At 43.1% G+C, this 26,199-nt stretch overlaps 1 protein-coding gene across 2 annotated transcripts in view; it reads right to left on the bottom strand.

The window, feature by feature from the left end:
* Positions 1-26,199, bottom strand: part of adam22 (ADAM metallopeptidase domain 22) — a 308,389-nt gene that overhangs the window by 192,050 nt on the left and 90,140 nt on the right. For both annotated transcript variants that reach the window (XM_060900250.1, XM_060900249.1), the window contains exon 4: positions 932-998. In XM_060900250.1, the coding sequence (XP_060756233.1) occupies positions 932-998 (67 nt within the window). The remainder of the gene's footprint in view (positions 1-931; positions 999-26,199) is intronic.

A 26,199-nucleotide genomic window follows, 5' to 3' on the forward strand; every position in this document is an offset into this window, starting at 1 on the left:
ACATAATGCGAAAGCTACACTGGAGTGGTTTAAAGGGAAACATTTTAAATGTCTTGGAATGGCCTAGTCAAAGCCCAGACCTCAATCTAATTGAGAATCTGTGGTATAACTTGAAGATTGCTGTACACCAACGCAACCCATTTAACTTGAAGGAGTTGGAGCAGTTTTGCCTTGAAGAATGGGCAAAAATCCCAGTGGCTAGATGTGCTAAGCTAATAGAGACACACCCCAAGAGACCTGCAGCTGTAATTGCAGCAAAAAGTGGCGCTACAAAGTATTGACTTTGGGGGGTAGTGAATACCTATGCGCACACTCCAGATTTCTGTTTTTTCATCTTAATTATTGTTTGTGTCACAGTAAAACAATTTTCACCTTTAAAGTTGTCAGCATGTTGTGTAAATCAAATGGTGCTAACCGCCCCAAAAAATCCATTTTAATTCCATCTTGTAATGCGACAAAACAGGACAAACACCAAGGGGGATGAATACTTTTGCAAGACATCGTATGCCTTTTGAGATGCTTTTCTGCTCACCACTGTTGTAAAGAGTGGTTATCTGAGTCACAGTAGCTATCCTGTCAGCTCTTGCTATTCTCCTTTGACCTCTCTCATCAGCAAGGCAGTTCCGCCTGCAGTACCACTCTGTGTAAAATCTCATTTTAAAATAATTTTTTGAAAATCTCTTTTCAGAAATAAACCAGTTTAGCAATCATGCCAGAGCGATGTTTTTCCCCATATTGATGTGTGATGTGAGGATTAACTGAAGCACTTGATGTGTACAATTGGCCGATTGGATAACTACACGCATGAGCGTTAAAGGGCATGTACGAGGAGCTTTAAAACTGTCTCATATTTTTCTACAAACAATACAACACACTGCTTAGTTCTTAGTTGTTGACCGAGATCAGACAGCATTCCTGAATAGAAACTTACTTTGGTGATGTATGACTTCCCGTCCTCCGATATATGCCTCTCCACATACTTTGACGACAGCAGGTGACTGGGGAGAAAAGCAGAAAAAAAACAAAAACAAACAGAATTAACCAAAAGGCAAACTGCTATTCAAATCTCTCTTTCCAACTTTCCAAATAGCTGCTTCATTAAATTATTTTACTTCGTCAGCTCTCTTCCTTTCTCCTCTCTTTCTTTTTCATCTGCTGCTTTTTTTTTTTTTGAGATCCCTGAATATAAACTCAGACAATTACAGGGTAAGAAAAGCTGTGGTTAAAACTTGAAACAAGATTTTACACAGATTCATTCTTACAGATTCAGTAAATTTTATCGAGCGGAAGGTATTGAGTGGAAGAGCAGAAGCAGGATGCAGTGAAGGACGCGCTAGTTTGTGTGCTTAATAAGCAAGAGCTCCATAAGTTGTTCACTCGGATACAAATCTGGGACGGACCATAATGTACTGTAATGTGTACACACACACACACACACGTACACACACACACAGAGGCATACATTTAACTGCATGTTCACATACACTCACTCACTCACTCACTCACTCACTCACACAGAGGTACCAGGATATTAAAACCCCTGCATGAATGCATACTTGAGCATACGCACACACACACACACACGCCAGCTCTGAATCTAGGGCAGGTGTTCCACACTGAAAGTAAAAGCCCATCACACTCAGAGAGCTCCATATACACTCTGTTCTCATTCATACTTTAGAGGATGAGCACTGAAGCTCTGTGTGTGTGTGTGTCCCCTCATGTATGCATTCGTGCAGGGGTTTTAACATCTTAGTGCCTCTCCAGTATGAGTAAGAGTCCATGAGCTATCCAATGTTCCAAACTCAGTCCCTCATTCTGTCAGAGATGAAGCATACGTGGTTTTCTTTAGGTTTTTTTTTTCTTTAGTGTTCTTCCTGATGGCAGGTCCGCTCTGACAGTTTCAGCCATCGAAGTTTCTAGGGAGGAATTACAGTATTGGTTTCCCGTTGCCTTCTACTGAATTATTATAGAGGTTTTCTCCTCTCAACCATTCACACACACACACACACACACACACTCACACCTATGGACAATTTAGAGTAGTCAATTAACCTACCTGCGTGTCTTTGGACTGTGGGGTAAACCAGAGCACACAGAGGAAACCCACGCTGACACAGGGAGAACATGCAGCCTCCACACAGAAAGGCCCCCGTCGGCCACTGGGCTCGAACCCAGAACCTTCTTACTCTGAGGTAACAGTGCTAACCGCTACACCACCATGCTGCCCCTTTCTTTAGTGACCTGGATTGATTTAATAATGTGTCATTACTCCAAAGGTGTCCTCGAACTTCACAACATAGGGGACGCCATGGCTTAATGTTTACAGAAGCAGCTTTGGGACCAAAAGGTCACTGGTTCAATGACGCTAACCCATAACTACGTCATCGCTTGTTTAGCGCAATGCATTATGGGAGATACCTGGAGTCAGCTCTGCTATATTGTTTACTTTCGCCTTTGTTAAACACTGCATTGTTGTGTCTAACCGGTTTTAACCATGCTGCCTAAAGTGAACTGCTGTGTGCTTTACTGTGTCTCTACAACAAGGAGAACACCTAATCTGAGCTTTTCTCAGCTGCCAGTCGAGAACAGACTAGAAGAGGGCGCGTGCGTCTTTTGACAACGTTGGCAGATGTCGGTCACTTTGATTTCCGCTGTACGTTTTACTTCCGTCCTACGATGTCTCGCACAGGTCTCAGCGAATCTCGTTTACGGCCATCACTTTGACATATGGACTGATATATTACATAGCATACAACCCCGATTCCAAAAAAGTTGGGACAAAGTACAAATTGTAAATAAAAACGGAATGCAATAATTTACAAATCTCAAAAACTGATACTGTATTCACAATAGAACATAGACAACATATCAAATGTCGAAAGTGAGACATTTTGAAATTTCATGCCAAATATTGGCTCATTTGAAATTTCATGATAGCAACACATCTCAAAAAAGTTGGGACAGGGGCAATAAGAGGCTGGAAAAGTTAAAGGTACAAAAAAGGAACAGCTGGAGGACCAAATTGCAACTCATTAGGTCAATTGGCAATAGGTCATTAACATGACTGGGTATAAAAAGAGCATCTTGGAGTGGCAGCGGCTCTCAGAAGTAAAGCTGGGAAGAGGATCACCAATCCCCCTAATTCTGCGCCGACAAATAGTGGAGCAATATCAGAAAGGAGTTCGACAGTGTAAAATTGCAAAGAGTTTGAACATATCATCTACAGTGCATAATATCATCAAAAGATTCAGAGAATCTGGAAGAATCTCTGTGCGTAAGGGTCAAGGCCGGAAAACCATACTGGGTGCCCGTGATCTTCGGGCCCTTAGACGGCACTGCATCACATACAGGCATGCTTCTGTATTGGAAATCACAAAATGGGCTCAGGAATATTTCCAGAGAACATTATCTGTGAACACAATTCACCGTGCCATCCGCCGTTGCCAGCTAAAACTCTATAGTTCAAAGAAGAAGCCGTATCTAAACATGATCCAGAAGTGCAGACGTCTTCTCTGGGCCAAGGCTCATTTAAAATGGACTGTGGCAAAGTGGAAAACTGTTCTGTGGTCAGACGAATCAAAATTTGAAGTTCTTTATGGAAATCAGGGATGCCGTGTCATTCGGACTAAAGAGGAGAAGGACGACCCAAGTTGTTATCAGCGCTCAGTTCAGAAGCCTGCATCTCTGATGGTATGGGGTTGCATTAGTGCGTGTGGCATGGGCAGCTTACACATCTGGAAAGACACCATCAATGCTGAAAGGTATATCCAGGTTCTAGACCAACATATGCTCCCATCCAGACAACGTCTCTTTCAGGGAAGACCTTGCATTTTCCAACATGACAATGCCAAACCACATACTGCATCAATTACAGCATCATGGCTGCGTAGAAGAAGGGTCCGGGTACTGAACTGGCCAGCCTGCAGTCCAGATCTTTCACCCACAGAAAACATTTGGCGCATCATAAAACGGAAGATACGACAAAAAAGACCTAAGACAGTTGAGCAACTAGAATCCTACATTAGACAAGAATGGGTTAACATTCCTATCCCTAAACTTGAGCAACTTGTCTCCTCAGTCCCCAGACGTTTACAGACTGTTGTAAAGAGAAAAGGGGATGTCTCACAGTGGTAAACATGGCCTTGTCCCAACTTTTTTGAGATGTGTTGTTGTCATGAAAATTTAAAAATCACCTAATTTTTCTCTTTAAATGATACATTTTCTCAGTTTAAACATTTGATATGTCATCTATGTTCTATTCTGAATAAAATACGGAATTTTGAAACTTCCACATCATTGCATTCCGTTTTTATTTACAATTTGTACTTTGTCCCAACTTTTTTGGAATCGGGGTTGTGTTTCAAACACTCATAACTTGCTATAGCAGTGACAAAATAGTGATCAAAAATGCATTCCTATATTTAATAAAATGAGAGAGAAATTTGATAAATTTGCCTTCAGTTCTCCTTTAAGTATAAGGCTAAGATTTCATTAGAACAAAGTTTTGTAGAAAATGGTAAGGAATAACTGAAGATGAAAAGAAACAAATTTAGACTTGAGTCTAAGATTGCTTCATGATCCAATATACGTCCTCAGAAATAAGACGTTCTGAGATTTGATGTTGTTGTTGTACAGTGTGGTAGGCTCGATCTAGACTCTTGCCTTCTCACCAAGCTTGATTTGGATTCCGATTTTCCTGCTGTAAACCCTTGACATGTTATCCGCGTCTTTAAATCACCAATTTCAGTGTCTTCCACGACCGAGCACAGCAAGATCGCTCCTCTCACATCACTCTCACGTAAAATTAATCTGACATCTGTCATATTGCTCAACTACCGACCCCGGCTATCCCCCGTAATGCACTGCGGTAAACAAGTGATGACCTAGTTATGCTTGGGGCTATTTCCTGGACCAGCAGGAATGGATGAAGTGCCCTTGAGCAAGGCAGCTAACCCTCAACTGCTCCCCAAGCTGCTCTGGGTATGTTGTACATAGCTCTGGATCAGAGTGTCTGTTAAATGCCAGTAATGCAATGTAATGTAATAACCTGAAACATGCTCAAAAGCAGTCTTAATAAAAAAAAAAAAATGCTGGGTCATTAACCGGACATTGGAAAAATACCAGGTGATGTTTTCCCAGTGTTTATTTGTCCAGCTTTGGTGAGCCTGTGGCCACTGTAGCCTCAGACTCCTGCTCTTGGCTGATGGGAGTGGAACCGGATATGGTCTGCTGTTGAAGCCCATCTGCTCCAAGGTTTGTGTTATGTATTCCGAGATGCTTTTCTACTCAGCACGGTTGTAAAGAGTGATTATTTGAGTAACCACAGCCTTCCAGTCAGACTGGACCAATCTGAGCATTGCTCTCTGAACAAATCAATATTCCTTATTGCATGTCCTTTCTGAAAAGGTTCAAAAGGGTTGGATATATGTATGTATACAAAGTATATAGTCGTTTTACATGATGCATGTCAATATACTGGAATTATTCATAAGTCTGTCCCTGTGTCCAAAATCGCTCACTCGTTCACGACTCCCTACTCCCTACATAGGGAATTACTATATAAAAAGGACTACATAGTGAGCTCATTGGTAAAATGAAAAAATGTTTTCGGACATTAGTCCGTCACGCTGGTATTTACGTCATTACTATCGCACAACTAAGGCCCTGTCCACACGGCAATGGATTCAGGTGAATCCGATAAAATTTTTTATCGTTTCGGCCTGGTGTCCACACTAGGGCTGGGAATCAATCCAGATTTCCTGGATCGATTCAATTCCGATTCATAAGGTCACGATCCGATTCGATATCGATTTACTTAGATATTGCTGGATTGTCACTTTAAAGTAAAAACTGTCCCTATCGACAGGAACAGCCCCATGTGTGTTTGTGCATGTAATTTAACACCAAATGCCTTCTCCAGTGCAGTTTGATTCGCCGCAGGTTTAGCTGAAACTGTGTCGGCATGGTGCCTGGATAAGTGGTTGCGGAGATTGGTTGTATTGCCACTATATTTTACCTCTATGTGGCACAGTTTGCACACTGCTTTTGTTCTGTCGACTTCGTCTCTGTCTTCGTAACGTTTGAATCCAAAGTAATGCCATACATCAGCTTTCAGGCCAGGCGGTAATTTTAGCTGTGCAGCTTCAGCCATTTCGCGTTCTTAAGTTTCGGTTTTGTTTTCCGGCACCTGCTTTTTATAGCGGTCCTTGCGCGGTCGAGAAAATAGTGCCTATAGCCACCTGGAAGAGATCGATCCACACATTTTTTTAATCGAGCTCGTATTTTTTTGAACGTGAATCGATATCGGATTGTGAATCGATCTTTTGAACCCAGCCCTAGTCCACACGGCACCGGCGTTTTGGGTGCCCCAAAACAATATTTTTTTGAGAACGGTTTCCAGAGTGGAAAAATCTGGCAACGGCGCCGTTGCGAAGTTGTCTGGATGAGTAGAACGGATTTGTTTACGAGGACGTCACAACCACATGACTAGAACAAGCAGCACTCACTCATTCACGCCGGGCAGAAGAAGGGGTTTATGCGCATGCGTCCTACTTCTTCTATTGTTCTGGTGTCTCCGATGGGACCGTCTTACAGCGCACGTAGAGGTGTGGCATGTGTATTACATCGTTTTCAGCAAGTGTTGCGTTGCCATATGTACCTGATATTTTACTGATCTGTTGGCCATGTGGACGCGATATTTTTTTTACCCGCTAAAAAAAAAAATCTCGTTGCCGTTGTTGTGTGGATGTAGCCTAAAACATGCCAGGTCAGTCAGCTGGTGGGTTTTCAAAATAATAAATACACGCATGTATTTTTGTGATTAAATCCATATTATACTGAGCGTATTTCCCACATTAATAAATACAAAGTACTTTGTGTCTGCTGCATCTTTCAGTTTTTTTTTAAATCAAGGCTGAATACGTTTTTCTTTGCTGCTGCCTTTTATTAAATCAAATTTGAGACTTTTAATTTGATTTCTTTAGCATGACCGCAACGTATGATGGGATATATTGCTTGGTTAGTGACCATCGGTTGTACACTACTTTTCGTGATGCATTGTGGCATACTTTGAGTGCACTATATAGGGTGTAATAATCCTCACTAAGGTTTCAGACAGCACTACAAAATGGCGTCCTCACTATATAGTGAGTAGGGAGCGATTTCGGACACAGGGCCTGTGTCTGAAATCGCTCACTCGTTCACTACTCCCTACTCCCTATACAGGGAATTACTATATAGAGGACTATATGAGCTCATTGGTAAAATGAAAAAACGCTTTCAGACACTAATCTGTCACGCTGGTATTTACGTCATTACTATTGCAGAATTAAAACATGTCAGATCAGGAGGCTGGTGGGATTTCAAAATAATAAATACATGCATGTATTTTTGTGATAATTCCATATTATACTGAGCGTATTTCCCACATTAATAAATATAAAGTACTTTGTGTCTGCTGCATCTTTCAGTTTTTTTTTAAATCAAGGCTGAATACTTTCTTCTTTGCTGCTGCCTTTTATTAAATCAAATTTGAGACTTTTAATTTGATTTCTTTAGCATGACCGCAATGCATGATGGGATATATTGCTTGGTTAGTGACCATCGGTTATACACTACTTTTCATGATGCATTGTGGGATACTTTGAGTGTACTATATAGGGTGTAATAATCCTCACTATCATTTCGGACAGCACTACAAAATGGCGTCCTCACTATATAGTGCCCTATATAGTGAGTAGGGAGTGATTTCGAACACAGGGACTGTGTGAGCTCCACACTGACAGATCAAGGTCAAAGTTCCATTAATTTGTTGTACAGAAAATAAAAACGTAAAAGGTGATGTAACACAGTAGTAAACATGCCTCTGCTACAACTTTTTTAGAACGTGCTGCTGGCATCACATTCAGAATGAGTCTATAGTTACTAAAAGATAAATTCTGTCAGTGTTGGCGTGACCAGACGTCCCGGTTTGACCGGGACAGTCCCGATTTTGAGTTGCGTGTCCCCAGTCCCGACAAAGGTCCGTCGGGATGCTGAAATGTCCTGGTTTACACCAAACACTAACAAACTGTCCCAGTTACAGTGATCATATATAGCCAACGAGATGTCAATAAAGCTTCTAGCAATTCAGCATCAATGTGCGTGTGTGCGCAGTCAACCTTACAATGTATCTATTTGTACAATGCTACAATATAGAGGCCGCGTTAGAACGGTTCTTTTCGCTAGCGGCTGTCAACTACTACGCGACAATGCCGAACGGATGAGCGCTGGGCGGAGATGTTCGCGCACTTCAAGAGTAGGGAGATTCCTTACAGCAATGTCAGCCAGCTTTGCCAGTTTGCCATGTACCTACCTGGCACCAATGGTCCAGTTGAGCGAATATTTTCACTCATGAACAACACCTGGACTGACGAGAGAAATCGCATGACTGTGCCTACTCTCAAAGCCTTGCTCATTACCTGGGCCAATTTCGACGATACTTGCTCGCAGTTTCACAGCAGGCTCTCGGGCAATAAAGCGCTACTGGAGCAAATTCACTCATCATGTAAATAAATGCAATAAAATGGCATCTTCTTTAGGGTGGGTGGGTTGGGTGGCTGTGTTTCTGAAACATTTTTTGTCTTTAATCTGTATCACAGATTGTCTTGACTTGTTTGATGCTGTTGTCAACTCAGGGTTCACGTTTTCAAAATAGTTAATAGCCGACACTGGTTAAGATTAAACAGAGGCATTTTGGGTAAAGGTTCGGAGGCGACAACGATTAGGCTCATGCGCTCATTCCTGTTACAATGCATAGCCTATTGTTTAAAAAAAAAGTTCATCGCATAAAATGTTGATGTTAATATGCAAGCAATGCATTTTCTTGGCGTTTTCACAAAGGTGAAATAAATCAGTTGAAATTTAGGCTATTGGCCTATTCCCTATCATCACATTCTGTTGTCTGATTTTCTTACTTTATCTGAATTGTGATAGAAGTACATGTAGATGATAAGAAAATACTTGATTATTCTCTGAAATGTTGATAAAAGTGAGCTTCTACAAAATGATAAAAGCACCTGTCTGAGCCATGGTTTGAGCCGGCACATGTTTACATCAAAACGCGTGTGCGTGCCCGAGTATCACGGTCACATGCAAAGTGTCCCGGTTTTAGACTCGGGAAATCTGGTCACCCTAGTCAGTGTGTACATTAAATATCTTGTCTTTCTATTGTATTCAACTGAATACAGGTCTAAAAGGGTGTACAAATTATTGCGTTCTGTTTTTATTTACGTTTTACATAGCATCCCGAACTCTACTCGCATTATTCAGTGCATATGTACATAACAATAGTGCAAGTGTGCATGAGAGGAAGGGGATTGCCAGGCATTAGGAAGAGATTAGGATGTTAGATCCTAGTCTGTGTAGGTCCTGACCCACTACTTACGCTCTTTGTGATTGATGAGGGAGTTAGAGAGAGCTTAATGCTCAGGGCAGGATCATAGCCAGCCACCAAAGTGCACATTAACTAGCCTTAATGACTTAGCACAACATAGATGGCCACCACTGGCTAATGCCCCACTTACACACACACACACAGTGCTGTGCAAAAGTCTTAGGCACATGCAAGGAAATGTTGAAAAAAAGGGAAAAAACGAGATCAAAAATAATGAAATTAAATCCTTCTACTTAAAAGAAAAATACTACAACATGCACTAAACTAAACAAAATCAATATTTTCTGAGACAACCCTTTGCTCTTTAAAAAAATTAGTCTCAGGTACAATGAGTGCAGTTTTATAAGGAAATGAGCTGTAGGTTTTACTGAGCATCTTACAGAACCAGCCACAGTTCTTCTGGACACTTTGTCACACTCACTTCTTAAAGGAGAACTGAAGGCAAATTTTTTATGATCAAAATTCTCTCATTTTATTAAATATAGGAATGCATTTTTGATCGCTATTGTGTCACTGCTAGAGCAAGTTATGAGTGTTTGAAATACGCTCTGTAATATATCAGTCCATATGTCAAAGCGACGGCTGTAAACGAGATTCGTTGAGACCTGTGCGAGACGTCGTAGGACGGAAGTAAAACGTACAGCGGAAATCAAAGTGACCGACATCTGCCAACGTTGTCAAAAGACGCGCGCGCCCTCTTTTGAATGCTGACATAATCAAGCCGGAAGTTTTGTTTGTTTTGATAGCAATCAGGAAAGTTTGAAAAAAGTAGGCAGTAATAGCCATTTAAACTCGTTTTTGTGCAATAGTTCGTTTGGAAAACAGTTTTCAAAATGGCGGCGCAGACACCTGGCTGACACTTCACGTTTCGAAGTCTCGCACAAGTCTCGTGAAGATCGCGCGGATAAGCGACGCCTGCCGTGGACCAAACGAACTAAATTCAACATGGCTAAAAACCGAATAGGCCGATGAGTATAATATTTAATTGCAGTTAGTTGCCAATACGAGTCACGATATAAGGTTACTAAAACCAAAAACTTAATTGAATAACACGTTAATTAAGAAATAAAGCAAGTTTAAAAATGACTTCAGTTCCCCTTTAATTTTGCACCAAAACCAAGTAGCCTTCATGATGGTTTTTTTTGTCTGAAAAGTGGTCTTTTACATATGTTGCTTTCTCTCTCTCTCATTATCTGTAGCCGCTTTATCCTTCTACAGGGTCGCAGGCAAGCTGGAGCCTATCCCAGCTGACTACGGGCGAAAGGCGGGGTACACCCTGGACAAGTCGCCAGGTCATCACAGGGCTGACACATAGACACAGACAACCATTCACACTCACATTCACACCTACGCTCAATTTAGAGTCACCAGTTAACCTAACCTGCATGTCTTTGGACTGTGGGGGAAACCGGAGCACCCGGAGGAAACCCACGCAGACACGGGGAGAACATGCAAACTCCACACAGAAAGGGCCTCGCCAGCCACGGGGCTCGAACCCGGACCTTCTTGCTGTGAGGCGACAGCGCTAACCACTACACCACCGTGCCGCCCATGTTGCTTTCTTTATGAATGAATGAATGAATGAACCCTTTATTGTCACTAGTCACAAGTACCAGCGAAATTGACCATCAACCCGTCCTTACATATACACATACATACAATTGACAGAGGGGGAGTAGACTGGATAGGAAGACAGGGATGAAAAGAAAAAATACAGAATAACATGAGGAGAGGGGAGGAGAGGGGCGGCACGGTGGTGTAGTGGTTAGCGCTGTCGCCTCACAGCAAGAAGGTCCTGGGTTCGAGCCCCGGGGCCGGCGAGGGCCTTTCTGTGTGGAGTTTGCATGTTCTCCCCGTGTCCGTGTGGGTTTCCTCCGGGTGCTCCGGTTTCCCCCACAGTCCAAAGACATGCAGGTTAGGTTGACTGGTGACTCTAAATTGACCGTAGGTGTGAATGTGAGTGTGAATGGTTGTCTGTGTCTATGTGTCAGCCCTGTGATGACCTGGCGACTTGTCCAGGGTGTACCCCGCCTTTCGCCCGTAGTCAGCTGGGATAGGCTCCAGCTTGCCTGCGACCCTGTAGAAGGATAAAGCGGCTAGAGATAATGAGATGAGATGAGGAGAGGGGAGGAGAAAAAAAACAACCCCCACACTATGCTCCTGTGAGGAGTACAGTGTGGGAACATTAAAAAACACCTCAGCACATAAGCACAAAATAACACAAGTACACTTTACAACATGAAAACTCGGGACTCGGGGGGGAGGTGGGCGATCGGGGGAGGGGGGTAAGGGTGTGAGGGGGTAAGGGAGGAGGGGTGGAGGTAGAGGTAACCCAGCGCAAGCAAGCAGCCGGTTCCTGCAGCCATGATGACGGCGCTGTTCGCGCACCCGCTTGTCACACTGGGGGTAAAAGCGGTGACCGTGGGAAGTGGGGGAAGGAATACGAGAGAGTCTCACTGCACTCAAGGCCAGTGCTGTCTGAGGGAGCCGAAAGCAGATAAGATTGAGATTGTTTGGTCTTGAGGCAAGTAGACGCATTCCTTTACATGACTACTCTGTCCATTCTGGTCTCCGAATCGATCCATTTTCCTTTGCAAAGCCAAAAGCTTCTCCATGATGTTATCCATGTTGCGGTTCAAGTTCTGAATAGCCACAATCTGAGTGTCGACAGCTCTGCCCACCACTTCAATCATGTTGGGCAGCTTTATGGGGCTTTGGACAGCTGTCACCGTTTTCTGATTTCCTCGATAAACCAGGGCAATGCCTAATCCAATCAGCAAAAGTCCTGTAATCATGGTTCCAAATAGGTAGATGTCTTCAATGTCCTCCACAGAAAGAACCGCCAGGCACACGACCCACCACCTCTCCCATGCGTCCATCGTGTAGCCAGCTGCGAACGTTCCGGCAGGACAGGCTGGTTCCCCCGAACCCAGGCTTCTCGTCGAGAAGATTGTGTCAATTGCGTGAAGAGACCAGTTTATCAATTCCATGATTTTTAGTTTGGAGAGCAGTGCGGAGAGAGTTTCTCAAAAGTATAGACAATAGACAGACGAGACAGTAAAAGCAGAAGCAGGGAAGATAAGTGAAGGGAGAGGCAGAGAAATGCGACCACCTTCCATGAGGGCACGGACAAGAAGCATTATTTACTGACATAATGCACAATTCTTTTTTCCAGAAAAGTAATGTTTGTAACTCTAAAATGTTTTTGTACTGACTCAATAAGTGTAAAAAAGTCATAAAATAAATATCTACCTATAGATTTTTTGCACAGTCCTGTATATAACGCTTTGTATAACTTGCCTAATTTCATCAGCTACATACAGAATTAATTTAATAGCCTGATTCAGAGACAATACACCACATACATCACTGACAGGAAAATACACAAATGCACTGCATCACTGACCTCATCTAAAATCCGTCAACGAGTCACTTCCACATAATAACAACAGCAGCTCAATTTATTGGTTATGAGGACCATCAATCTTTCCTCTCAGCTGTCCTGTCATAACCACTCCGTGTGTGTGTGTGTGTGTGTTTGTATGGGGTGTCACAGTAACTCAGAACAAACCTCTATAAGAATCCATCCATCCGTTATCTGTAACCGCTTATCCTGTGCAGGGTCCCGGGCAAGCTGGAGCCCATCCCAACTGACTATTGCTGGGTTTCAGTCACGTGACTTTTCTTAGCGGTTTTACCGGAAGTGAAATAGCTGGTGGTCTAAACGGCTGCCGTAGTGCAAACAACTAGCGATAACTTATCAGAGTATGCTTGTAATCTAGAAGCCAATGCTCGCTTTAGATATATTCAGAAGATTGCTATGTGCAATGGAATCGACCCCTACAGTCTGGGAAAGAAGGATTTGTCATACGATCTCGAAAACTACCCTTCAGTCGAGTTCCCCGACATCTCGAACTATCTGGTGTTGCAGACGTCCTTCTACACCGCAAAACAGATGAAAGTGTGGAAGAGTATGGAGGCTTACAACTTTTTTGTATGTGGCTGGGTAAAGGACCTCAGGATCAAGTCGCTGCCGAATGAATCCTGGATTGTTTTTGCCCGTGTAAGTATGGGTTTTTTTTTAAGCTTTTCGTTCGCGTCTTTACAACAAAGCGCTGCAAGTTGAAGTGTAAACAAACAACAGTTGGCTTGATTCTCACTTGTGTTGGCTCTTATCTCTCAGATAAATCATTCACAAAGATCATCAGAAACCCCTTTAAAGACCTGGATCTTAATTAAACAAGATGGAGAAGTGATCACGGCGCATTGTAACTGTACGGCTGGGTAAGAATTTTGCTACAACCTTCATGCATATGGACTTTGTGAAGAGTAAACAAAGAAACAGCTGGGGACTTTAGCGCTTCATGACTAAAAAAAGTACTGTAAAATAACGACGCATAGCAAGAAAAGTACTTGGAAAACACTCAGGACATAGCCGAGAGGGAGATACAAACCTTTCACCAAGTGATCACAGCAAACTCGAGCATGCTTCGACTCGGCTCCCTTCGATTTCAGTGAGAGAGAGGTTCAAGAGCCACCTTTCTCAACGTCTTTTTGTGAAATCCTGTGTTCGTTCACCCTTTATTAGTTCACGGGGAACCCTGAAGAAACTTTTATCAGTTTCACGGTTTGATCGATTCGAACAACGCAAGCGTAAGGCATTTTTCATGCGAGCAATGCACTTTCTCCGTACAAACGCTCTGTCAACTGAGCTTTGGTAGACCACCAGCTCAAGTTTTGAATAACTAATGAGGTGGATGTGACGTCACATGAAACCCAGTAATGGGTGAGAGGCGGAGTACACCCTGGACAAGTCGCCAGATCATCGCAGGGCTGACACAGACAACCATTCACACTCACATTCACACCTACAGGTCAATTTAGAGCCACCACTTAGCCTAACCTGCATGTCTTTGGACTGTGGGGGAAACCGGAGCACCCGGAGGAAACGCACACAGACACGGGGAGAACATGCAAACTCCGCACAGAAAGGCCCTCGTTGGCCACGGGGCTCAAACCCAGAACCTTCTTGCTGTGAGGCAACAGCACCAACCACTACACCACTGTGCCGGCCCTATAAGAATTCACTAAATGATGTTTTTTTGGTAATGCAGAGCATGTTTCTTTTACTGTCTCAGATTTCAAAATAGTAAATTTTATCCAGTTTTCCCATCATTTGTAGAAAAAGTGCACCGAGTCAAGATTTTTACATCCCTGATGAGTATTTGTGGTGCTTTTTGGACATTTTCACACTTGATTCCACACCCAGATGCTCATAATCACAGGCTGGATTTCACAAAGAACTCCTTCCCAACTATGAATCGATTGCACAACTCTAAGTACATTTTATGTGTACAAGTAGGCATGAGAGTCATCCACTTATTGTTTTTTCCTCCTTTGGAACACTGAAGCGGTGAAGAATGCATGACATGCCATGATGCAGGAATACCTGCGAACAAGGAGTCATTCTTGTATACCATTTTTAGTCATGCAGTCTAAAGAAGAAAGAAAGATGTGCTAAGATTTTTCGCAATGCTCTCAGTGCAAGCACTCACACCACAAAGGTGAGCTAGTTACAGCACTCCAATCTGATCTTGGTTTGTCTGGTTTTAAATATCAATAAGCTTCCGCTGGCCATAACAACCTTTCCCTCGCTGTCATAAAACTCAACACAGGAAGTAACATGACAAGTTAAACCAAGCACATTAATCAGCAAGCAGCATTGAGAGCTGACAGCTTCCACTCTCACTGTACACTGCACCAAGTCCTTTCCACGCCATGCAGCGCATAGGGCAGCGCCGATCTCCGTAGCCCTCGGCCTCTCGCCTTTTACACAGTGGGGGGGGCCTAGTCCTCTGGTAACCGCGAGAGTTTGACTTCCCACTCGCATCTGTATTGCAGCGTGCCTTGCCAGACGGCAGCAGGTACCATTTTTATGATGGTCTTTGGTATGACCCGACCGTGAATAGAACTCGCGATCTCCCGATCGAGAGGCTGACACGCTAACCACCAGATCACTCGCTGGTACGTACACTGCACCAGGTTTTGGTTAACGTGAGCACACACCTCCGGTTTTAAGAGAACCAAGGCTCAAATATGACTGTCACATTCCACTGAGGGGCGGCATGGTGGTGTAGTGGTTAGCGCTGTCACCTCACAGCAAGAAGGTCCGGGTTCGAGCCCCGTGGCCGGCGAGGGCCTTTCTGTGTGGAGTTTGCATGTTCTCCCCGTGTCCGCGTGGGTTTCCTCCGGGTGCTCCGGTTTCCCCCACAGTCCAAAGACATGCAGGTTAGGTTAACTGGTGACTCTAGGTGACCGTAGGTGTGAATGTGAGCGTGAATGGTTGTCTGTGTCTATGTGTCAGCCCTGTGATGGCCTGGCGACTTGTCCAGGGTGTACCCCGCCTTTCGCCCGTAGTCAGCTGGGATAGGCTCCAGCTTGCCTGCGACCCTGTAGAACAGGATAAAGCGGCTAGAGATAATGAGAATGAACGAGACATTCCACTGAAACAAACAAACAAATAAATAAATAAAACACCACACATTAGAAAATGACCTAAAGTTTTCAACATTCGAATAACAAAAGTAAACCTGTCAGAAGTATTCCATTTCAGCTGACAGTTAATTATTACCCAAATGAATCTGATTAACAATTGAGCTGCCTTTTCTTATTTTATTTTATTTCACTCTTGAGTCATAAGTATTAAATTAGTACAACAACGTACATAACCTATAGATGTAACCTACGGAGGACTTTCACATAACGTCATTGCAACTGTGGATTTGTTTACGCGGCCATGTTTCCGAGCGAGCTTTGTGTTTCACAATGACCGGCACAAGTGTACGCGGGTCATTGTAAGCCCAATTCAGTAAACATCTACAGATAAACTTGCAGAAGTTACATCTAAAAGAACAATGCCAGAAACCTGTAGTGCCTTTGGATGTAATAACAGACGTGTAGATGAGTCTGGTTTAACTTTTCACCGCTTCCCGATGAACCCCGAAAGACGAGAAAAATGGCGAGCTGCAGTTAAACAGGAAGACTGGGTGATAAAACATCCCCATGTGTGTGGAGAACATTTTATATCAGGTTAGTATGAAGGCTCTGTGCAATATTAAAATGTTTATCTGGATGTGGGCTTTGGACGTGATATATTTTATTAGACCTAATGCTTGGCTCAACTAGCAGCATGTTTGTTATGTACTGATAATGTAGACGAGGCTAAACACCATAAAATATGCTAGATCTAGGCCCTGGCTTGTTTATTACTATTAGAAGTCCACGTTTGTGCTCACCTTTGTCATAATAAGGTATTTTTCTTTATCGGGAATTTCCCATAACCTTCTGGCATGCACAAAACCTGCCTCGAAATATTGATAGGCATCTGTACTTTTGTAAGCCTTTAGCATCTCAGGTGTATTTACAAGTCCAAATACTAAATAGTTCAGGATGTTGTAGTGTCCCAAATCCGGTAGCTAGTTTGCAGAACACTTTTCAAGTAGAATAAATACATCTGTGAGTAAATTAAGAAGAAGCAGCCTTTATTTTTGTCACATGTAAACTCAAGCACAGCGAAATTCCTCCTCTGCATTTAACTCATCTGAAGTGGTGAACATGTGCACACACACACAGAGAGCAGTGTACAGAATAAATAATAAATAAATGCATTTATGGGTGAATTATATGGATCTGTGATGCCTGCATGTTTCAGCTTTTGGAAGTAACGCGATCTGCTGGTATAAAATAAATTTCTTCAGAGAGACTGTACTGACTGCTAGTGTTGCCACCTGTCCCGGTTTTTCCTGATTGTCCCGGATTTTCATGGTCTGTCCCGGAAAAAAAAAATAAAAATCCGGGACACTGAATGTCCCGGTTTTTTGTACATGATGGGCAAAATGTGTATTTCAACTTGCGAGCCAGCTGAGAACCAGTTTGCTTTTCCATAGCTCGCCCGTGCTAAGCGCCACTAAGCGGAGCCACGTCATTACGTCGCTGTATACGTCAGTTACGGCGCTACGTTTGCATAAACCTTGGCGCGAATATCAAAGCAAAAACACGGAAGAAGCAGCAGTAACAACAATAATAATAATAATAATGGATGACTTCGCGTTTGTACAGCTGCTGCTTCTCGGCGCTTAAAAATGGCGATCTTTCATGGTCTTGTTATTGTTGTTGGTCTTAACAACTCCGCCCCACCCCGCTGACGTAAGCGGTTCTTTCCTCTGGCTCAGCAGAGAGTTGGTGCTAGCCTGGAACCGGCTTGGACTGATAAAAGAAACAGACTCTCTGTTGCAATGGTGAAGGCTGAGCTTCAAGTCAGGCTAAACTTTCAGTTGTCCTGTACTGAGTTCAAGACATTCATTGAAAATCAGCCAGGACTCATAGCAGCAGCAAAGAAAAACACCAAATATAAATGGAAGATTAGGTAAGGTTTTGGTGAATTAAATGAAATAGTGTAGTAACATACTCCTGTATGTACTGTATGTGCCAAGTTATATCAGTTACATGTCCTCCTATGTATTTGTTTAGCCAAGAGCAGCAGAGGCATAGGCAAGCACAAGCAAAGCACACATCACACTCTAAACAATCAGGTAAGCTGTTTGACACTACACCTTACACTGTTACATTCAGGTATTCTTAGATACAATGAGGTGTCCACAACCAAAAACTGTTGGAAATAAACCAAAATACTGAAGACCTAGCCTAGTAAACTAGACCCACCCGCCTAGCGGCCAAAAATATTTTTGCCTAGCGAATGGGTCTCGCCTCGCACCATGTAAACAAAAACACTCCGGGCATCAAATCGTGCCCGCCAATCACAACGCAAGGTTTTTGTTTGGATTCTTTGGGCGGGCTTTTGCAGGAGTGACGACAAAGCTGCGCGACGCTGGAGAAAGCACAGCAGGAAAGATGGCTACGGCTAGTGAACAGCGCGCGTTTGACTCCGCTTTGGAATCAGTTTTAGAAGAATTAGACTTGGAGTTTTCGTTGAAACATGAGCAGGAAGAGGCTCTCCGCTCATTCCTTTTCAAGAAGGACGTTTTCGCTGTTTTGCCGACCGGCTATGGCAAAAGTCTGATCTACCAGCTGGCTCCGCTCGTAGCCAAAAGGATGGGGCTAGTTTGTGCAGTATGAAGAATTAATAAACAGCTTTGAAACATTACTTTTTGATTGTTTCTTATTTTCCCGTTATTTTAAATTTAAGGGAAATTATTTCACCAAACACCACTAAATAAAAACTCTCAAAAACAGTTTAAGCAAACCCTTGAAAAACACTTGGGAAACAATGTGTATGTGGTACAGACTCCAAACTTGTGGTCATTATCTCCAAACTTCTTAATATCTAGAACATGTTTATTAATTAATACGCATTTTGAAAAATTATTTATTTCAAGGCCTCCCCCACTGCTTTCTGTCGCTCTGACTACGTCACAGTCACTGTTGCACTGATTGGTCAGAGCGTTGGCCTATACGCACAGAGACAGTTTGAAAGACAGCGGTTTGTTCCTCCTACCTGCTTCGGAAATGTCTACGGATCGAGGCCAGACTAAATATTCACATTTAGTCTGGCTTGCCAGGCTAATGAAGACCTGCTATATTATGTAAAGCAATTAACTAAACAAATAACTAGCAAAAGCGTCATTTTTACTAATTAGAGCAATACAGTTTCAGCGTAGAAGGGCGATTTTTGTCTTGGGTTAGATGTGTGAAGGGCGCCGTTGCTTACAAGCAAAAAGGTCGATTGGATAGTCGAAATGTCCAGGATTTTTGTCAGACACAGGTGGCAACCCTACTGACTGTAGTTATCTTGATTTTCATTATTATCTGTCGCAGCTGTTTCTTTGTTTGCCCGGCAATATGGCGGACGCTGCATGAAAATCAAAAATCTATGACATTGATGAAAGACCTCTATATCCCCCTCTGGATGGTGAAAAATTAGGGAAGTCATAATAATGTAATATATAGAACTATTAATAAAAAATAAACCAAGGTTCTTGAAAAATACAACATTAAATGTGCAGATATCAGCAAAGGGAAAACTAACTGTTCGAATTAGAGCCTGTAAATGGAATGACGGTTTATATATGAAAAAAAGTGACCAAAAAAAGGCTACTTTTGTCATTGAAACACATGGGGATGGGCGGAGCTAAAACTGTACTGCAGCCAACCAGCAGGGGCGCTAGAACTGTAGTGGCTTCACTTTTTAAATAGGATACACTGTCTTGTCCATGCTTTTTTTTTTTTAAACACACTGGGGCCCACTTTACACGGGGACAGTCTGAAACAAAAACGCAAAAGTCCGTTTTCGTTCTCACTTTTTTCCGCGTCTACATGACCGTTTTCAAGGAGGAAATCTGCGTCTATACGGTGACGCATAAATGTGTGGAATTCAATTGGATGTGCATGCCAGGCGGCTAGGTGGTGCTGTGAAAGACCTCCGCTATGTCTGCACGCATGCGCAACGGCTTCCGTCTTGTCTGATCTGCACATCTGCGCCGCGAAAACTTTGACTACTCTGGCTATGGTCAGTAAGAAAGTAAGTAAAAAAGTAAGAGCATACTATACCCGCCTCTGTTCATTAACGGTATATGTGCAGATTCGGTATAGATGTTCGAAGGACTCCTGGACGTTTATTAAAGCTGCCAGAGCAGCTTGAAGGTCCGTTGGATCGATGTAATCAGACATGCTCTTACTTTTTTACTTACTTTCTTACTTCCCGGGCTGGCATTTACAGTATATGACATATGTATGACGTAAACGCGTACCCGACGTGAGCAGATCCGAGCAGAGTTTCACGTATTGGGTAGTTTAGACGGATATGCAACGGGGGCTGTTTTTAACTTATCCACTCTGGAAGGCGTTTTCAATTTTTTCCGTTTTTCAGCCTCGGAAACGCCGTCCCTGTGTAGACGAAAGGCACTTCCGATAAAATATTTAGTTGTTTTTACCCGACAGCGTCCTCGTGTAAACGGGCCCTGGACAACATCTACCAATTTATATCACTAATGAACTGACTATAAATCTGATTGAGTACAACAAATCATAAAAAGAATATTTATCAAAATAACAGATATTTAGCATTCCTGACCGAAAAGTTATTCTAGAGTTTAACGCCAACGAGCAGCTGAATTGTGAGTGACCCTCGGGATTAACAGTAAACCTGTGCCAGCTAACTAAAGTGCTGAGGATAATACACTGCTCCAGGCAGGAAATCAGCAAGATACGGCTTTAAGCAATATAAACTGGACATCGTAGTCAATGCAGAACTTAATATTCAGCCAGTGTAACGTGCTCAGACTTCCTTTAACATTATGCTTGTGAATAAGAACAGGAATCTTAGACTCAAGAACGAGTTCCTATTAAAGTGTGAGTGTAGTTATATAGTGGCCCTTTGGAAATGGGGTCAATCCATCTTGCATTCATCCAGTGGACCCCTAAAAGATAAACGATCCTGGGATTCGCCCGCTCACAGTCTGTGAGAAGAACCGTTATGCTATAAGACTGTTTGTCATTCTAGGGGTGTAATGAAAACACGTCTATATTATCTTACATATCAGATCATATATTCTTGTTATTCAGAGATGCTCATGTGTTTCGGATAAATTTATTAGGCAAAGTGTGATATCCAGGCCACTGATGCATGTGTGCGCGTAAAGGTTTGGTGGACGACTGATTTTGGTTTTATAATTGCTTTGGGATTTGCATAATTTATAGGGGAAGTGTGACAAGTCTGTCACATTCCCCTCCCCCTCTTTTACACACACACACACACACACACACAGTCTCAACCACAGACCTTTTTTCTCCCTAAATCTCCCAAAGTAACAGTAGATATACATCAAAAGTAAAACACACCCCTGTTAATATTGCAGGATTTTGTGATCTAACTCCTATCGGAAACCTGTGGAATGACTTGAAGAGGGCTGTGCACAGGACAGGAGATCCCCTTGTAATCTAATAGCTCTGGAGTGTTTTTGTAAGGAAGAGTGGAGTAAAGCTGCCAAATCATCTCATCTCATCTCATTATCTCTAGCCGCTTTATCCTGTTCTACAGGGTCGCAGGCGAGCTGGAGCCTATCCCAGCTGACTACGGGCGAAAGGCGGGGTACACCCTGGACAAGTCGCCAGGTCATCACAGGGCTGACACATAGACACAGACAACCATTCACACTCACATTCACACCTACGCTCAATTTAGAGTCACCAGTTAACCTAACCTGCATGTCTTTGGACTGTGGGGGAAACCGGAGCACCCGGAGGAAACCCACGCGGACACGGGGAGAACATGCAAACTCCACACAGAAAGGCCCTCGCCGGCCCCGGGGCTCGAACCCGGACCTTCTTGCTGTGAGGCGACAGCGCTAACCACTACACCACCGTGCCGCCTGCTGCCAAATCAAGATGTGCTAAATTGGTAGCCTCTTGCTAAAAAAATTAAATTAAATTAAATTAAAAAAACACGAGCGTCAGCAACACAGTAGCTCACAGGGCCATACCATGGGAAACCAGACTCATTTATAATTAGCTAACTTGCTTTTCATGAGAACAATGAGAACAATTTGACCTTCCAAATAAAACAATCCGAATCAAAATCCATTGAAAACTCAGTGAGGAGTAGCGATTTTCCTGAAAGTTTGTTAAGCCTAGGTCACAACCGGCCGTACGTGCTCCTACGGCCGGTCTACGTGCAAGAAACGCACGGAGGGCGCGCGTGTGACGTGCTGATTTTCGAGCCGTAGACTGGCCGCAGACCGGCCGCAGAGGTTCTTTGTCATGTCAAACAAACTCTACGGGCGCTTACGTTTTTTTTCAGGTTGCAAGACAAACTTACGGCCAACGTGCGTCTTTCTCCACGAACAAAAAAAACGCAGCGATTTGGGAAACGCCAAAAATGGCACGGACAAAAAATCGTACGTCCGGTTGTGACTTAGGCTTTAATCGGCCTATTTAGCAACTTGCTAACGAGAAATTACAAAACTAGGGAGTAACTTTTGTGCAGACTGATTAGATCTTGTAAAACAAAACAATCAGAATCAAAAATCCATTGAAATCTCAGGGAGGAGTAGCGATTTTTGTGAATTATGGACGGACAGACGGACGCTACATGATGGTAATAGCTCATCGGCCTATGGCCGTGTGAGCTAATAAAACAAAAAAAACGAGGGCTGTATTACAAGTAAGTAGTTAAAAGAGAACTGAAAGCAAATTTATCATCAAAATTCTATTTCTCATTTTATTAAATATCGGAATGCATTTTTGATCGCTATTTTGTCACTGCTAGAGCAAGTTATGAGTGTTTGAAATATGCTCTGTAATACAGTATATCAGTCCATATGCCAAAGCGATGGCCGTAAACGAGATTCGTTGAGACCTGTGTGAGACGTCGTAGGACGGAAATAAAACGTACAGTGGAAATCAAAGTGACCGACATCTGCCAACGTTGTCAAAAGACGCGCACGCCCTCTTTCGAATGTTGATGTAATCAAGCCGGAAGTTTTGTTTGTCTTGATAGCAATCAGGAAAGTTTGAAAAAAGTAGGCAGTAATAGTCATTTAAACTCGCTTTTGTGCAATATTTCGTTTGGAAAACAGCTCATTTGGTGGAATAAATGTGACACAAGATGCTGAGTACATGGTTTCCACCTAGTTGTGGTCTGGCTGACACTTCACATTTCGAAGTCTCGCACAAGTCTCGTGAAGATCGCGCGGATAAGCGACGCCTGCCGTGGACCAAATGAACTAAATTCAACACGGCTAAAAACCGAATAGGCCGATAAGTATAATATTTAATTGCAATTAGTTGCCAATATGAGTCGCGATATAAGGTTACTAAAACCGAAAATGTAATTGAATAACACGTTAATTAAGTAATAAAGCAAGTTTAAAAATGACTTCAGTTCTCCTTTAAGGGTGTGCATACTTATGCAACCAGGATACTGTAAGCTTTATGATGATTCATTCTGTTCCTGTCTATAGAGCGTCTCTCTTATAAAGCTGCACAGAGAAAGAGATATTTACTTCATGCCCCAATTTAAAAAAAAAAACTCTGAAAGCAAGAAGAGGAGTCTAGACAAAAGAAGTTGAAATGCTGAAATCGATCTGAGCTGACAGCCGTTTCCTATTTTACCCTCAGACCGGAAAAGAAATGATATTCTGTTTTGTTCAGGTGATTTACAGCATCACAATGATCAGGATCAGCAACATAGTTATTATGATTAAAACCTTTTTAATTAACTTTATTCTGCTAAATGCTACAGTCCATAGATCATTCAAATCAATGTCTTATGCATAAAAAATATGCATTTTTTTTAACTGGACGGTGTTTAAAGGAACAGTCCACCGTACTTCCATAATGAAATATGCTCTTATCTGAATTGAGACGAGCTGCTCCGTACCTGTCCGAGCTTTGCGCGACCTCCCAGTCAGTCAGACGCAGTCAGACGCGCTGTCACTCCTGTTAGCAATGTAGCTAGGCTCAGTATGGCCAATGGTATTTTTTGGGGCTGTAGTTAGATGCGACCAAACTCTTCCGCGTTTTTCCTGTTTACATAGGTTTATATGACCAGTGATATGAAACAAGTTCAGTTACACAAATTGAAACGTAGCGATTTTCTATGCTATGGAAAGTCCGCACTATAATGACAGGCGTACTAACACCTTCTGTGCGCTTCGGCAGCGCATTGATATCTGAGCTCCGTATCAATGCGCTGCCGAAGCGCGCAGAAGGTGTTAGCACGCCTGTCATTATAGTGCGGGCTTTCCATAGCATAGAAAATCGCTAGGGCGGCACGGTGGTGTAGTGGTTAACGCTGTCGCCTCACAGCAAGAAGGTCCTGGGTTCAAGCCCCAGGGCCGGCGAGGGCCTTTCTGTGCGGAGTTTGCATGTTCTCCCCGTGTCCGCGTGGGTTTCCTCCGGGTGCTCCGGTTTCTCCCACAGTCCAAAGACATGCAGGTTAGGTTAACTGGTGACTCTAAATTGAGCGTAGGTGTGAATGTGAGTGTGAATGGTTGTCTGTGTCTATGTGTCAGCCCTGTGATGACCTGGCGACTTGTCCAGGGTGTACCCCGCCTTTCGCCTGTAGTCAGCTGGGATAGGCTCCAGCTTGCCTGCGACCCTGTAGAAGGATAAAGCGGCTAGAGATAATGAGATGAGATGAGATGAGAAAATCGCTACGTTTCAATTTGTGTAACTGAACTTGTTTCATGTCACTGGTCATATAAACCTATGTAAACAGGAAAAACGCGGAAGAGTTTGGTCGCATCTAACTACAGCCCCAAAAAATACCATTGGCCATGCTGAGCCTAGCTACATTGCTAACAGGAGTGACAGCGCGTCTGACTGCGTCTGACTGACTGGGAGGTCGCGCAAAGCTCGGAGAGGTACGAAGCAGCTCGTCTCAATTCAGATAAGAGCATATTTCATTATGGAAGTACGGTGGACTGTTCCTTTAAAGGATCGTTTGAAGCCAAAATACAGACTTCCACTTTAAACAGCAAAGATCTCTCATTTTAAAAAATGTTTGCTGCTCTCGGCTTACAATGTGTGTCATAACTCAGCCATCACACACCGCCTTTATTAAAAAAATTAAAATAAAAAATGATTTCTTTTAGATAAATTATAAAATATATGGCTGCACTTGTTTCTTTCAAGCGAAGCATTCGCTGCATATCAATTCAGCAAACTTCTGATCTAATTCGCACCCACATGACATGTGCTCACCCTCAAACAGGCATGTCACAGCTTTTCCGAGACCATGACATGTTCCATGACCTTACAAATGAGGACGTGTTAGAGAAGCACTGAGTCAGAATACACCTGCTCATCTTTATTACTTGCTGTCACGTGGATGTGCGTTTTTTCAGAGTGTTTTTTTTTTCCAGTCCTTGATTTAAAACAGAAATGTTACCAAATTGCTCAGTTCTTCAGCCAGGTGCTGTTTTTGTGTCGAGTGATGAACAGAATGAAAACCCAGGAGACAGATTCTGTGTGTGTGTGTGTGTGTGTGTGTGTGTGTGTGTGTGTGTGTGTGTGTGAACATGCTGTTTGACTCTGTACTTGACCCCTCTTCTTACAGAAAAGGTGCTTGGATTTTGGTGTCAGCTCCAAACTGAAAAGCTGGTGGTGATGGTGTGCACGACACAGCGTGGCAGAGTTCAGTGTTCTCACTGTATTCACACACCAAAGCACCATCAGCTCATGATCAGGTGCTTGAGGAGTAGCTGGCATCAGACTGTGGAGAAAAAACACTCAGCTGAAGTGTTATGGCCTCTTTGGACGAGCGTGATGATGCTGTTACATAAGTGTGCTCAACAATGCGTGTATCCAAGGCTGAGACTTTTCCTGTCCATAGAGATTCATTATAGACATAATTGTCTTTAAACGTTAAAATCAATGAAGCAAATGAAGCAGACTGAGCTACAAAAGGTTTTAAAAAGTGTTTGTGATCAACTCAATTTCTGTACAACTAATAAAGACTTTTCTCTTGATAAAGACTTTTCTGCACTCAGAAAAAAGGAGGTGTGGCCTTTGTGCCCGTCAGTCTAGATGAAAGGAGGTGTGGCTTCTGTCCCTGTCAGTCTCCCTGAAGGAGGTGTGGCCTCTGTGCCTGTCAGTCGCCATGAAGGTGTGGCCTCTTTGCCTGCCAGTCTCCATGAAGGTGGTGTGGTTTCTGTCCCTGTCATTCTCCTTGAAGGAGGTGTGGCCTCTGTGCCTTTCAGTCTCCATGAAGGAGGTGTGGCCTCTGTGCCTGTCAGCCTCCATGA

This window comes from Neoarius graeffei, chromosome 19 (genome assembly GCF_027579695.1).
Source record: "Neoarius graeffei isolate fNeoGra1 chromosome 19, fNeoGra1.pri, whole genome shotgun sequence".
NCBI lineage: Eukaryota > Metazoa > Chordata > Actinopteri > Siluriformes > Ariidae > Neoarius > Neoarius graeffei.